Source organism: Abramis brama (genome assembly GCF_963993115.1).
Source record: "Abramis brama genome assembly, chromosome: 15".
NCBI lineage: Eukaryota > Metazoa > Chordata > Actinopteri > Cypriniformes > Leuciscidae > Abramis > Abramis brama.
In genome coordinates this window covers 39,095,431-39,110,157 of record NC_139977.1, presented here as the reverse complement: position 1 = coordinate 39,110,157, position 14,727 = coordinate 39,095,431, and the positions used below count along the sequence as shown (strand labels likewise).

The 14,727-nt window shown below is 45.3% G+C and overlaps 3 protein-coding genes across 7 annotated transcripts in view; 1 reads left to right on the top strand and 2 right to left on the bottom strand.

Annotated features, from left to right (window-relative positions):
• Window positions 1-1,192: 1,192 nt before the first annotated feature.
• Window positions 1,193-11,260, bottom strand: klhl8 (kelch-like family member 8). The gene is made up of 10 exons (XM_084137506.1): window positions 11,152-11,260; window positions 9,330-9,511; window positions 8,710-9,258; window positions 5,428-5,614; window positions 5,180-5,323; window positions 4,408-4,519; window positions 4,022-4,190; window positions 2,880-3,039; window positions 2,584-2,785; window positions 1,193-2,488 (listed from the first exon to the last, which is right to left on the bottom strand). Exons 2-10 carry the CDS (start codon window positions 9,486-9,488, stop codon window positions 2,365-2,367), a joined length of 1,806 nt encoding a protein of 601 aa, XP_083993632.1. The 5' UTR covers window positions 9,489-9,511; window positions 11,152-11,260; the 3' UTR covers window positions 1,193-2,364.
• On the top strand, window positions 6,124-8,451 carry LOC311097967 (uncharacterized protein; the record flags this gene model as incomplete). The annotated part of the gene is made up of 2 exons (XM_084137977.1): window positions 6,124-6,287; window positions 6,390-8,451. 2 exons carry the CDS (start codon window positions 6,124-6,126, stop codon window positions 8,308-8,310), a joined length of 2,085 nt encoding a protein of 694 aa, XP_083994103.1. The 3' UTR covers window positions 8,311-8,451.
• A 2,549-nt stretch (window positions 11,261-13,809) lies between the features above and the next one.
• aff1 (AF4/FMR2 family, member 1) overlaps window positions 13,810-14,727 on the bottom strand; it is a 24,068-nt gene continuing 23,150 nt past the window's right edge. For all 5 annotated transcript variants that reach the window (XM_084137106.1, XM_084137109.1, XM_084137110.1 and 2 more), the window contains one exon: window positions 13,810-13,951. In XM_084137106.1, the coding sequence (XP_083993232.1) occupies window positions 13,815-13,951 (137 nt within the window). In that variant the 3' untranslated portion in view covers window positions 13,810-13,814. The remainder of the gene's footprint in view (window positions 13,952-14,727) is intronic.

Here is a 14,727-nt window from a genome sequence, read left to right as displayed (position 1 = left end):
TTCACAAAATTAACGGAATGCATAGCTGATATAAAAAATTGGATGACTAGTAATTTCCTACTACTTAAATCTGAAAAAAACAGAGATTCTATTGGACAAAAAACTTCCACACGTAATAATCTAGAATACTGTCTAACACTTGATGGCTGCTCTGTCAAGTCTTCGTCATCAGTTAGGAACCTGGGTGTGTGTGTGTGTGTGTGTGTGTGTGTGTGCTCTTTGATACCAATCTTTCATTTGAAAGTCACGTGTCTAGTATCTGTAAAACCACATTTTTCCATCTTAAAAAATATATATAAATTACGTCATATGCTCTCATTGACAAATGCGGAACAATTAGTTAATGTGTTTATGACCTCAATGCTAGATTACTGTAATGCTCTACTGGGTGGTTGCCCTGCACGCTTAATAAACAAACTACAGCTGGTCCGAAACGCAGCAGAACCAGAAGCCAAAAGAGAAGATTGTCCATGGCAGAATCTAACAGTAACTCCTGACCTCTATAAGACACACCATCGTCCTCGGCTATAGACCTGGGGAAAGATCACACACACACACACACACTCTAACGAATAGTTTGCGGAGTAAACGCTGTTACAGATGTTTTTTAAAAGCACTAACGGAGGAAAAGACGGAATTGTTGGGTCAGGAATAATTTCACAATTGCAGTGACACTAATGCAGGCGATCAAATGTTGAACGTTAAATCCAAATGTTCATTCTAATGACAGTTCTGGATCTCAAAATGATCACATAAGCACCACAACCAAGATTTGATGATGCTGTACACATTTGTTAATTCTGTTTCCTTTATCATTGTGAAAATACTCTAAAGTCCAAAGAGGTTCTTTCATAACTCTTACAACAGCACATATTTTAGGACAATATACTTTGAATAAAATCTTTTACTTCTGTGTTACTCTTTAACCTTTTTATAGCTGCAAAATTGTCCAAAAACAATAAAAAGAAGCAAATACAAAACTAAAATGCAAATTACTCTACACTGTCCATTAAACTGCAGTCGTGGACGTTTTGGTTGATGTTAGATAATCTGTTCAGTAAACACTTCAGATTATTATATTAACATTTAAACAAAATGGAAAGCTCATGAAACTGAGTTCTATTTCTTACCCACTTTAGACAAAACATGAGCTTCACAGGGTTTTAGAAAGAGAAGAAACAGAAAAGGCGACTGGTTTTCTGTTTTTATTTAATTGTTACAAAGACAAAAGAAAGTCACAAGAAAAAACTGAATGAAATAAATAAATGGTTATTGAGCAAAACAGTAAAGCATGGGTGAATATGCTATGAAGCGTCATTCCTCAGACAGGTCATGTTTGTTTAAGATAAATATCTATCAAATACACTGCATTAAAATCAGCAGGTACAGAAATGCAGTTAAAGCTGATGTTATATTCTGTGCTTCTGTGGATCGGCACAGATGTTATATAAATCACTATTTGAATATTATATTTGTTACAGTTACACATCACTGAATGCAACATGTTAAACATCTCTGACACCAGTATAATGTAAAACATTTCAACAACATTTTAACAGCAGTTCTTAAATATGATCAGATGTTTTTTTATGCCACTGAAAACATGAACTCAAATGTAAAAAAAAAATGCATTAGACAAAATAAATATTTCATATTCAGAATTCAGAGACTCAAAACAAACACTTCATACATATATAAAAACTCAATGTGTGCCCTCATTGTATAACTGATCTGTTTCAAAGGCAAACATTCTTTCACATCGAACTAAATCATGTATAACGATGAACACAACAAAACCAAGCCAGAAAAAGCTTTAAATTTGTAATACACAACGGTAACATATAAAAGTGTCTCTGAGCTTCTCTCTCGGCTAGCTGTTCAACTTCACGTTTGGCAGTGAAAAGCACAAGCCTTAATCACGTTAAACTGTTGAGCACAACCTAAAGCTGAAACCAGTCTAGATTCAGTTCTGTTGAGACAGTCCATCGGTTCTGCTAGTGCTCACCAATCTCTGTGATTGTACGCATGCAAACTAACACAGAACCATCTCTTTTTGATTGTTCTTTGGGTCCTGAAGTCACAAAATAGTGATTTTTAAACTTGAGCATCAAGTATCTGATGTCATTCTGCCTTTCAAACACAAGAACGCTTTACATGAGGAACTGCTAAATTGCTGAATTCATGTCATGGATATTCAGAGACTGAACCTCAGTTCTGATTACTGAACACTGTAGTGTAGTTTACTGAAGATTCCTTACTTTCAGCAGAAACATCAGATCAGTGATCAAAGGGAAATAAACGTCTCTCGTCAGGAAACCAGAAAGCCACGGTAAAGCTGAACGTGTGTGTGTGTGGAGTGTGTGTCTACATGCAGTCGGCGACGTTACTGGAGCCCTGGCCGACGTCCCGAATCTGACTGATGTGAGTGGAACACACTGCGACTCCGGCTCCGGCCCGACAGTGAGACACCGAGCCAACCAGCTCCCATCTGGAGGAAAGCACACACACACACACACACACACACATAGCAGCTGAGTCCACCTGATTCAGGAAATCACACCCATCTCCAGCTCTATCTCTCACCTGTTCATGCGTGGCTCGAAGGCCTCCACTGTGTTCAGGTAGATGTTTCCGTTGTGGCCCCCGACGGCGAAGACACGCCCCATCACCGTGGCGACGCCGACTCCGCCCCTCGGTGTGGTGAGCTCTGCCACATACTCCCAGCGGCTCGTCCTGGGGTCGAAGCGCTCGACGGAGCTCAGCGGAGAGTTATCGTCAAAACCCCCTTCACACACACACACACACACACACACGCCAGTGCAGCCCGGGTCACATGAGGTCGAAAATTCAGATGATCAAATACACATTCTGATCTTTACCGACAACATAGAGGCATCCGTTGAGTTCGCTGACTCCGTTCCCAGCACGCCGCTGCCCCATTTCCCGCACATCGGTCCATTTGTTCAGATGAGGGTCAAAGCGCTCCACGCTGGACAGCGACGCAACACCATCATTTCCCCCGACCGCGTACACAAAACCCTGACCAACACAGCAAATCAACAAATCACATCTCAAACCTGCAACACTCATGAAGAGAAGGAATAAAAACAATGTTGTATAACGTGGGCCGAGGCTAACAACGGGTCAGTGCGGGTCAGTGCGGGCCGAGGCTAACAGCGGGTCAGTGCGGGTCAGTGCGGGCCGAGGCTAACAGCGGGTCAGTGCGGGCCGAGGCTAACAGCGGGTCAGTGCGGGCCGAGGCTAACAGCGGGTCAGTGCGGGTCAGTGCGGGCCGAGGCTAACAGCGGGTCAGTGCGGGCCGAGGCTAACAGCGGGTCAGTGCGGGCCGAGGCTAACAGCGGGTCAGTGCGGGTCAGTGCGGGCCGAGGCTAACAGCGGGTCAGTGCGGGTCAGTGCGGGCCGAGGCTAACAGCGGGTCAGTGCGGGCCGAGGCTAACAGCGGGTCAGTGCGGGTCAGTGCGGGCCGAGGCTAACAGCGGGTCAGTGCGGGCCGAGGCTAACAGCGGGTCAGTGCGGGCCGAGGCTAACAGCGGGTCAGTGCGGGCCGAGGCTAACAGCGGGTCAGTGCGGGCCGAGGCTAAGAGCGGGTCAGTGCGGGCCGAGGCTAACAGAGGGTCAGTGCGGGCCGAGGCTAAGAGCGGGTCAGTGCGGGCCGAGGCTAAGAGCGGGTCAGTGCGGGCCGAGGCTAACAGCGGGTCAGTGCGGGCCGAGGCTAAGAGCGGGTCAGTGCGGGCCGAGGCTAACATTTTTTAAAATGACTTGACTGTCGAAGTTAGCTGGTAGCCTGATAACATGGGAAATGAGCAGAGGTGCTGAACATCTTGGTTTGTAACAACTCCTCAAGCCCCAGTTGGTCTGCTTTGGACCAAGGTATTCGGCGGGCCCAAAAGCACAGAGGAAGCCCCGACGAGCCACAGAAGTGAGAGTAGAAAGCAGCTCGCTTTTGCCCCGACAGTGGAAACACGGCTGTCATGAACTTGTGTTGTTGTGGCTTTCGTACTCCGAGCGCCACAGAACCGACACCTCCTCTGGGCGTGTTCATGGGGGCCACGGCGCTCCAGCGGTCAGACTCGATGTCATAGCGCTCCACATCACTGAAGCAGGAGTTATCATCCAGACCACCGATGGCGTAGATGGGACCGCCGAGAGCAGCCAGCGCAATCCCCCTCCTAATCACAGAACACAGCATTACCTCTCATTCACCTTTGCCAACTGATTCAAAACTTACAATATATTCATTTTGCTAGACGGTTGGATAAAGCATATTTACAGATTAACACCATGAAAATAAAATGATAACTATAAAAATGAATTAAATATAAAAATGAATTAAAACAATTTATTTTACGAATAGTATTCAAGCAGAACATTAGGTCGGGTTGTTACCGTTTTGTGTTCATGGACGCTTTCATCATCCACTTGTTGGTGAGTGGATCAAACATCTCCATGTTCCCGAGGTGCTCATTGCCATCATGGCCACCAACAGCATAAACTTTCCCTGTAAATTGATGAATGTGAAGATTTAATCATAGGTTTGTGTCATTTGTTGTAAGCAGGAAGTTGATTTTTCCATTTTGGTTTTTACTTGCATTCTGCTTCGCCCAACATTTCCTAAAAATGGAGAACAAAATCTCTTTCATTTCTAACAGTGTTGGGAGGTGCAGATGTTCAGATCCACTGTGAGTTATTTAATAACTAAGTTAATAACGTTTTTACAATGAAAATGAACCATCACTGAACTTACTTAAGAAGGACTATGACGCTATTTTCTTCTAGATCTAATGTACAGCCGAAAAAAACTTTGTTGCATTATTTTCCTGTTATCTCTTTAAAGCTGCTTTGAAATAATCTGTATTGTAAAAAGCAATTTATAAATAAAGGTGACTTGACCCTAACCCTAAACCACCCTAACCATGTACAGGAGAGTCTATAGCATGAGATATAATCGCACAGCCCTAGTTCATATAGCCTCTCTTAAAATACCTCTACGCTGATGTTTAACCCTACAACTCTAAAGGCCACCTGAAAAAGGACGTTAAAAGTGAAAGTGTCTCTTAATAACAAATAAAATATTTTCATTTTTGAATCATTCTTTTACAAACTGTTTTTCTCTATAAATCACTGCTTCTTTTACTTGCTTTTCATATCTCTTTCTCACCTGCCACTGAAATCACTCCCACGTGTCTCCGTCTGCTGTTCATTTCAGGGCCGAAGAACCAGCTGTTTTTACTGATGGAGTAACACTCGATACTGCGGAAAGGGTCACCGGATCCCCCCCGTCCCCCAACACAGAACAACACACCTGTCAAAAGTACAGCAGGTTCCCAGAGGTTTAAATGTCGAATGACAGAAAAGAGAGACTAAACTACACAAGTGTGAAAAAGAAGCAGGGCCGAATGTCCAGACCTGCGGTGTGTTTGCGGGGTGTCATACGGATTGAATACTCAAAGTCAGGAACGCTCTTGTTACTAAGGTGCAAATGATAGTTGCGAGCCTCATCCAAAAGATCTCTGCAGTTCAGATTGGCCTTGATCATCTCCTCTTTGGCAACAGTGGATGTGAGGAAATCCACCGGCAGCAGAGGAAGACGCACCTGTGTGAGAAAAGCCCATCAGATCAGGATGCTTCTATCAGATTAAGAAAAAATCTGAAAAAATAAACTAGCATGAATACAAGTGCCTAAATAAATAAATTTGCTAACAAGACCTTAAGAAGATACAAGCCTGTTTCTGAAATGCGATTCTGAATCCGTAAATGGTTACACGGGGAAACTGGACCGTGCGGCACACTTCAAAATTTGACCATGTTTCCACAGATTCAGCCATACTGACACTTCTGTTGGACTTCACAGGGCTCTAGACTGCGACCAAATGTGATAATGTGCAGGTCGCATTTGTACGAGCGCATGGTCACGCACTCACGCACTTTTTGGGTAAAACTGCGGTGTATTTTGGCCATGATCAATGCATTGTCACTTTAATTCAGCATAAGCGGCGCGGCAAAAATAGACTGGCCGCCGAAACTATCGCGGCACTGCTGCTCCTGCTCTGCTCCTGCTACGCGCTGCCTCTGCGTGCGGTGTGAATGCTCTAATCTGTTAACATGGGCGCTGAAAAAAATACGCATTGCTTACGCTCTGCTAATGCGTGCAGTGTGAAACCGGCGCAAGAGCAAGAGCAAGAGCAGGAGCAGGAACAGAAGCAGGAACAGGAGCTGGAACAGGAGCTGGAGCAGCAGCAAGAACAGGAGCAGGAGCAGCAACAGGAGCAAGAACAGGAACAGGAACAGGAACAGGAGCAGCAGCAGGAGCAGGAGCAGGAGCAGGAGCAGGAGCTGGAGCAGGAGCAGGAGCAAGAGCAGGAGTAGGAACAGCAGCAGGAGCAGCAGCTGGAGCTGGAGCAGGAGCAAGAGCAGCAGCTGGAGCTGGAGAAGCAGCTGGAGCTGGAGCAGGAGCAGGAGCTGGAGCAGCAGCAAGAACAGGAGCAGCAGCTGGAGCTGGAGCAGGAGCAGGAGCAAGAGCAGCAGCAAGAGCAGGAGCAGGAGCAAGAGCAGCAGCAAGAGCAGGAGCAGGAGCAGCAGCTGGAGCAGGAGCAAGAGCAGGAGCAGGAGCAAGAGCAGCAGCAGGAGCAGAAGCAGAAGCAGGAAAAGGAGCAGCAGCAGGAGCAGGAGCAGGAGCAGGAGCAGCAGCTGGAGCAGGAGCAGCAGCAAGAGCAGCAGCAAGAACAGGAGCAGCAGCAAGAGCAGGAGCAGGAGCAGCAGCTGGAGCAGAAGCAGCAGCAAGAACAGGAGCAGCAGCTGGAGCAGGAGCAGGAGCAAGAGCAGCAGCAAGAGCAGGAGCAAGAGCAGCAGCAAGAGCAGGAGCAGGAGCAGCAGCTGGAGCAGGAGCAAGAGCAAGAGCAGCAGCAGGAGCAGGAGCAGCAGCTGGAGCAGGAGCAGCAGCAAGAGCAGGAGCAGGAGCAGGAGCAGCAGCTGGAGCAGGAGCAGGAGCAGGAGCAGCAGCAAGAGCAGGAGCAGGAGCAAGAGCAGGAGCAGGAGCAGGAGCAAGAGCAGCAGCAAGAGCAGGAGCAGCAGCTGGAGCCGGAGCAGCAGCAAGAACAGGAGCAGCAGCTGGAGCAGGAGCAAGAGCAAGAGCAGCAGCAGGAGCAGGAGCAGCAGCTGGAGCAGGAACAGAAGCTGGAGCAGCAGCAGGAGCAGGAGCAGGAGCAGCAGCTGGAGCAGGAGCAGCAGCAAGAGCAGGAACAGGAGCAGGAGCAGCAGCTGGAGCAGCAGCAGCAGCTGGAGCAGCAGCTGGAGCAAGAGCAAGAGCAAGAGCAGCAGCAAGAGCAAGAGCAAGAGCAGGAACAGGAACAGGAGCTGGAGCAGCAGCAAGAGCAAGAGCAAGAGCAAGAGCAGGAACAGGAGCTGGAGCAGCAGCAAGAGCAAGAGCAAGAGCAGGAACAGGAACAGGAACAGGAGCTGGAGCAGGAGCTGGAGCAGCAGCAAGAGCAGGAGCAGCAGCAAGAGCAGGATCAGGAACAGGAGCAGGAACAGGAACAGGAACAGGAACAGGAACAGGAGCTGGAGCAGCAGCAAGAGCAAGAGCAAGAGCAGGAACAGGAACAGGAACAGGAACAGGAACAGGAACAGGAACAGGAGCTGGAGCTGGAGCAGCAGCAGCAGCAAGAGCAAGAGCAGGAGCAGGAACAGGAACAGGAACAGGAACAGGAACTGGAACAGGAACAGGAACAGGAGCTGGAGCAGCAGCAAGAGCAGGAGCAGCAGCAAGAGCAGGAGCAGGAGCAGGAACAGGAACAGGAACAGGAACAGGAACAGGAACAGGAGCTGGAGCAGCAGCAAGAGCAGGAGCAGGAACAGGAACAGGAACAGGAACAGGAACAGGAACAGGAACAGGAACAGGAGCAGGAACAGGAACAGGAACAGGAACAGGAGCTGGAGCAGCAGCAAGAGCAGGAGCAGCAGCAAGAGCAGGAACAGGAGCAGGAGCAGGAACAGGAACAGGAACAGGAACAGGAGCAGCAGCAAGAGCAAGAGCAGGAACAGGAACAGGAGCTGGAGCAGCAGCAAGAGCAGGATCTCCGTGTGAGCAGCAGTGAAGCAGGGGTTTTGGCCGAGTCTATTTTTGCTGCGCTGCTCCTGCAGACTTTTGATGGACAAAATAAATATGATTTCACACAAAAAGTTATCAAAATGCACAGAATAAGCATGTCTAGTGTGTTTGAACAAGAACTGGAGTATGTCAGAAAAGAAAATGAAGAATCAAAAATATTTATAGAAGATTTACCCATTTAAACTAGTTTTTAATTATTCAGTTTGTGTGAAAATATGGTGTATTAAAAAAACTACAGCCATAAAATATATATTAACTTTCTTTTAGTTTATTAATACACAGACAGGAAGCTCAACCCAAATCAAACCCGTGTCATGAAACAACATGATCGGAGATTTTTTCTTGGTTGTGTTTGTGGTTTACCAATTACATGCGATTGTACACACCTCATATATAGTTACGCTTGCGTGAAGCTCAAGCTTGCGGCGTGAAACTGCCGTTTTAGGCACTTATCTAATATAATAAACTTGTACAATGTGTGTTGGGATCTGCTGGATTTGCATGGAAGCAGGATCTGGCAGGATATTTCAGCAGGCCAAGTTTATTTATTGAAAAGACCTTGTAAAACATGAGCGGCTCACCTGAGACAAGATCTGATCCAGCCAGATGTCGTGGTGCTTCAGATTAGCTTTCAGCCACTTGACCGCGGCGTTGTACACTTGAGTCTCGGACTGAATGTTGAGGTCGCTGGAGGCCAGCAGTGTTTTCAGGTGCTGTGGTGAAACGCAGATGAAATCCTCACACTCCACCACTTCGCTAAAATGCTCACACGCGTACCGGTCGGCCATGTCCATCAGATCCACCCTGTTGTGACTCTCTGCAAACGTGCGAACGGCCAGGCAGTTGGAGGGGTGGAAGTGCGCCTTCATGTACTCGCAGCAGGCGCGTGCGATCAGCTCCACCTGCAGGATACAGGCGGCGTACAGCAGCGGCTGAACGTTATCCACCGTCAGCGTCAGCCGCGACGAGTATGCGAATCCCACCAGGTCCTGGATGGCGTCAGCGTCGAAATCCCGGATCTCAATCAGGTCCTGTTTGGCCTCGGCCATGTCTGAGAGGAACATGGCACGGAAGTATGGAACAACGCAGGCCAGAACTAGTTTGTGACATGGTATGAGTCTGTTTCCAACCTTCAGGAAAAAAGAAAAGGGAGACATTTAGGATGAGATGATTGTGACACGGACCTCACGCTGTTTCGTACCTTCAGAGTGACGTCACACAGTTCTCCGTTCTCATAGAACTGTCGGAGCGAGTTGTGGAAGTCCTTCCAGGCCTCTTGGGCTTCGAACACGAACGACCCGTCCACCTCGCCCTCGCTGTTCGACGAGCATTTCTGCTGCTTCCCATGTTCAGGCACCATGTCTCGCTCACACACGCCAACACCTGCACACACACACACACACACATGCGTTTACTGTCTGTGGATGGACAGAACACTTCAGTTAAAGACTGGCAGACAGAATCTCCTGAGCACAAAATACACTGACATCCAACACAATAACATACATCACAAATGAGTCGAGTGTTAAATCCTAAAATTGACATGCTGTTCGTATAAACAGCTCCTCATAATGGACCTCATAATAGACACACACACACACACACACACACACACACACGGGCTGCACTATTGATCGCAATTTACATGTAATCGCACATAAACCGATTTGGCTTATCGCGATTTTAAAATTGCTAATGCTGTGATCATTTGTTATGCGTGTCAGTGATGATCGGCTCAGTAAACGCGGCTCACTCTGAAAGCACTGAGTTTCAGTCACTTATAAACGTGCATCTGAAAAAACAACACGCGTCAAACATCTTTCCAAACATGAGAAGCATTTATGAACCTCTTGTCCAACAAAAGACAACATTAATAACATGCTTTTACTCCAAACTCACTGATGTGTGTTATCATACTTCTGTGGCGTGTGAGACGCCCTCTGGTGTTCAGAGGGATATGTGGTGTGTGTGTGTGAGACGCCCTCTGGTGTTCAGAGAGATATGTGGTGTGTGTGTGTGTGTGTATGTGTGTGAGAGAGACGCCCTCTGGTGTTCAGAGAGATATGTGGTGGGTGTGTGTGTGTGACGCCCTCTGGTGTTCAGAGAGATATGTGGTGTGTGTGTGTGAGAGAGACGCCCTCTGGTGTTCAGAGAGATATGTGGTGGGTGTGTGTGTGTGACGCCCTCTGGTGTTCAGAGAGATATGTGGTGTGTGTTCAGAGAGATATTTGGTGGGTGTGTGTGTGTGACGCCCTGACACAATAGACACTCACACACACACACTCTCTCTCTCTCACTCACTCACACACACACTCTCTCTCTCACACACAAATTCAGACATAATTCTTTGTTCGAGTCACAGTGCAGTGACTTTTTTAAACTGAGAAACAGACTCTTTTAACAGATTCAAATTGATCATAAATATGTAAATCATAAACATGTTCAAATAGATCATAATTATATCAATCATAAACATGTTCAAATAGATCATAACTATATAAATCATAAACGTGTTCAGATGACTATCACTGCTCACACGACATGAAAATGACCGTCAGAAAGATTGAAGTACAATATAAGATGTCATGCCATCTATTGTTTCATGCGGTCTTTTGAAAGCTGGGATTTAATCAGATATTACAAAAATTACACTTTATACCTTCAAGGAATAACACTACACACATAGATATTACAGATATATAAATATTTGAAAGGAACGAGATCATCATCGTCAAAGACACTGACTGTAATCAATGAATAAGCCATTTTATCTCGTTTTTATTGTACGACTACGAGTAATCACTTCAATCCTGTTGGTCAATTTTCGTGAATATTCCGTATAAAAGACGTTCAATTTAACAAGTTTTTGTTTTCTTAAGTAAAACAAAACACAGCAGCACGAGCTAAAACATCAACACATCAAACAAGACGGATTCTAGTACAGGAACTGCCATTCTGACGATTCGACGTTAAAGAAATTTGAATTAGATGTGTGAATTGTAGTGTTTTTGTCAATGTTTTACCACATTTTCAGCAGCAGCATCCGCACTCAAGACGAACCACGGCGGAACTTCCGCGTTCTGAAGCGCTATGAGCTCTGGGAATTGAAGTCCAAAGGAAACGTCAATCAAAATCAGTCCGTTTGAGAACCCATCTGACAGCTTGCTGGAACCAGAGCCATGCAGAGAAAAGATGGGCGACGCACATTCACTCCCTTCCACTGTAGTTAGTGATGGGAAACTTAAGCTTTCCCCTCAACTGTATCGTAAAATGGTTCATTACTCGAAGCTTTTCAACACGGTTCACACTAACGACATCTGGTGGTCAAAGCGTGGAAAATCGGCCCAGATGACCCAGACATTTTTGATTGTTTCAAATAATTCAGTTTGTGTTACGAAAACCATATAAGGTAATGTGAGTCTGAGAATAAATGCATGACAAAAGAATACATTTACAAATTAATATTAAAAAAATGTGTACTGTCGTGTTCTACACAGTGTTGGGAAGGTTACTTTGGAAATGTAATAGGTTACAGATTTCAAGTTATCCTATTTAAAATGTAATAAGTAGTGTAACTATTTCAATTACTTTATTAAAGTAAAATCTAAAGATAAAGCATCTTTGATTGGCAGCTGGTGGAGGCGTTGCTGAAAACACAAACACAAAACCACTTCAGAAAACACAAATCAATCAAACATCTCAAGCCTGTGTGTTTACATGAGATTCACAAACTCCAAGAGCAACAGTGACACTGTTCACATCAACGGTCTATGATGGTGTTTCATGATTGTACTTCGGTATTTTTAATTCTATTAATACATTTTATTTCTGCAACAGGGCCCTATTAACTGGCCATAATTGTTTAATGTAGACTATAGATTTCTTATCAAACAGTGTTTTGGTTAGAGATCTTCCATCTGAAAGAATCATTGTAAATGTTTTCGTTCTCCGCAAATTAATGAAGTGCAGATTCATTACTTCAAACTTCAGTTTGATCAGATATGCTGATTCTGATGGTCATGTTGGTCTGGTTAATGCAGAGAGATGTGACTCTAATTAAGACTTTAACGCTGTCAGAGGAACTCATTGAAGCCATGAGTGAAAGTGCTGTCCTCTTATCAACAATCAGCTCGTTAAAAAAGTCAGGAAAGGTGAAATATCTTGGATTTGACTTTTATTTCAGATTAATAGTAAATAGCTAGTTATCTTTGGGGAAATGGATGTTTCTGTGCTCGAGATGGTTTATTCAAGTCTGAGGAACATTACGAGCTGCTCTGTAAATATAGGCGAAGGCAATAAAAGTTAATGAAGTAGAACAGCTACAGAGGAAAGACTTCACAGATCCAGGAAAGCTTCACAGTCTGATAGTAAATCATCTCTCATTTCAGGAAGGCACATGAGAAGCAGAGAAATTATTTTTAAGAGATCCTTTATCTCACGGTCAGTTGGTTTATTGAGCGATTGTTGATATTTTTATTTTTGTGATTAATATATTTCTGTCATGACTAACCTGTGAGGTGCCAAAGACAAATGAGAACAGATAATAAAGGATAATAAAGATTTATTCAATTCATATCCAAATGGATCCTGAGAAAAGGATCTTCAGTCCTCAATATAAGTCGACTGAACTCTGAACCCGAAAAAAAGGGAACAAGGCACCAAAACTACAGTTTTTCTTTTTTCACAAACACAATGTGACACACAAACACATTTTCAATTAAGATTTGGCAATTAATCAAATCAGACTTTTGCCCTTTATGAGTTTGATAAGGTAGTAGAAAACTAACCGAAACTCCCACCGCACAATCATGGGGTATAAAATAAATAGACAGTTTCACACTGATGGTCCATTTCGACAGTATCTTAATCTTCCAGAGTTGTCAGAAAATAAAACAAATCATCATCTGGGTGTCAATCATCATCATCTGGTGTCAATCATCATCATCATCTGCTGCTCTGGACCCGAGACTGAGAGGAAAAGGAAATACTTAGTGCTCGAGTTAAAAAGTGCTGAAGGATTTGACCAATGAGGAGCCGCTATCGAGAACAAGCGGCCAACCAATCGACTGTTCTGAAAATCATTTCTGCACTTGATCAAAAATGATACAAGAAATATCTGCTAACACAAAAAAATACAATAATGCCTCACTGCAAAAAAAGGAGAAAAAAAGACAAAATCACACATTTGTCACAACATTAAAGAGAGACAATCATGAGAAAAGCTCCAGAGGGTCAGAGGTCAGGCCCATCGCTGTATATACAAACAACTCCAGCATCATTTTCTGTTTCTCTAATGGGTCACAGGTCACAGGTCACACGTGATGATATAAATCTCTAATGGGTCACAGGTCACAGGTCACACGTGATGATATAAATACTGGAAATCAAAAACATTTGCATTGCAATTCTCGACACTCATCTGATCAACTAACCGTAAGCAAATACAAAATAAAGGCACTTGCTGCTCTTACAGTGTCACTGTACAGTGTGTGTGTGTGTGTGTGTGTGTGTGTGTGTGTGTGTGTGTGTGTGTGTGTGTGTGTGAGGAAGCAGTGTTGGATGAGCAGGACGACCCGTGGGTTTGAAGAACATCGTCATGATCACGTTTCAGAATGATGAAGAGTTTCAGACGACACGATCGATCTCTCTTCATCTTCCCAGAATCCCTCATCTCCTCCTCTGGGAATCAGGTGATCAGAGCTGGTTCTGGTTCTGTGTCGCGTCTGATCCGGTGGAGCCCGAGACGAATGTACGTCACTAACGAGATCATGGAGGCCGTCAGACTCAGAGGAGCGACGGATGAATCCAGCTCTCGCAGCAAACCTGCAGAAACACAACACTGATATCATGAACCAGAACCACACACACACACACACACACACACACACAAACACACACACACACACACACACAAACACACACACCACAACCAGAACCACTCCAGAACCACACACACACACCAGAACCACACCTAACCCTCGCAGCAAACCTGCAGAAACACAACACTGATATCATGAACCAGAACCACACACACACACACACACCCCACAACCAGAACCACACACACACACACACACACAACAACCAAAACCACACCAGAACCACACACACACACCAGAACCAGAACCACACACACACACACCAGAACAAGAACCACACACACACCAGAACCAGACACACACACACACACACACACACACACACACACACACACCAGAACCAGACACACACACACACACACACCAACACACACACCAGAACCAGACACACACACACACACACACCAGAACCAGACACACACACACAAGCTGATGTTGATTCCTGTCTCATTCTCTTTTCTCCACCAGACTCTCCTATGTTTAGTGTTTGTTTAAAACGGACACACACACACTCAACTAACCCCTGCCACCCACCCACTCACTCACTCACTCACTCACTCACTCACTCACTCACTCACTCACTCACTCACTCACTCACTCACTCACTCACTCACTCACAACTAACCTCTGCCACCCACCAACTCACTCACTCACCCATTCACTCACTCACTCACTCACTCACTCACTCACTCACTCACTCACTCACTCACTCACTCACTC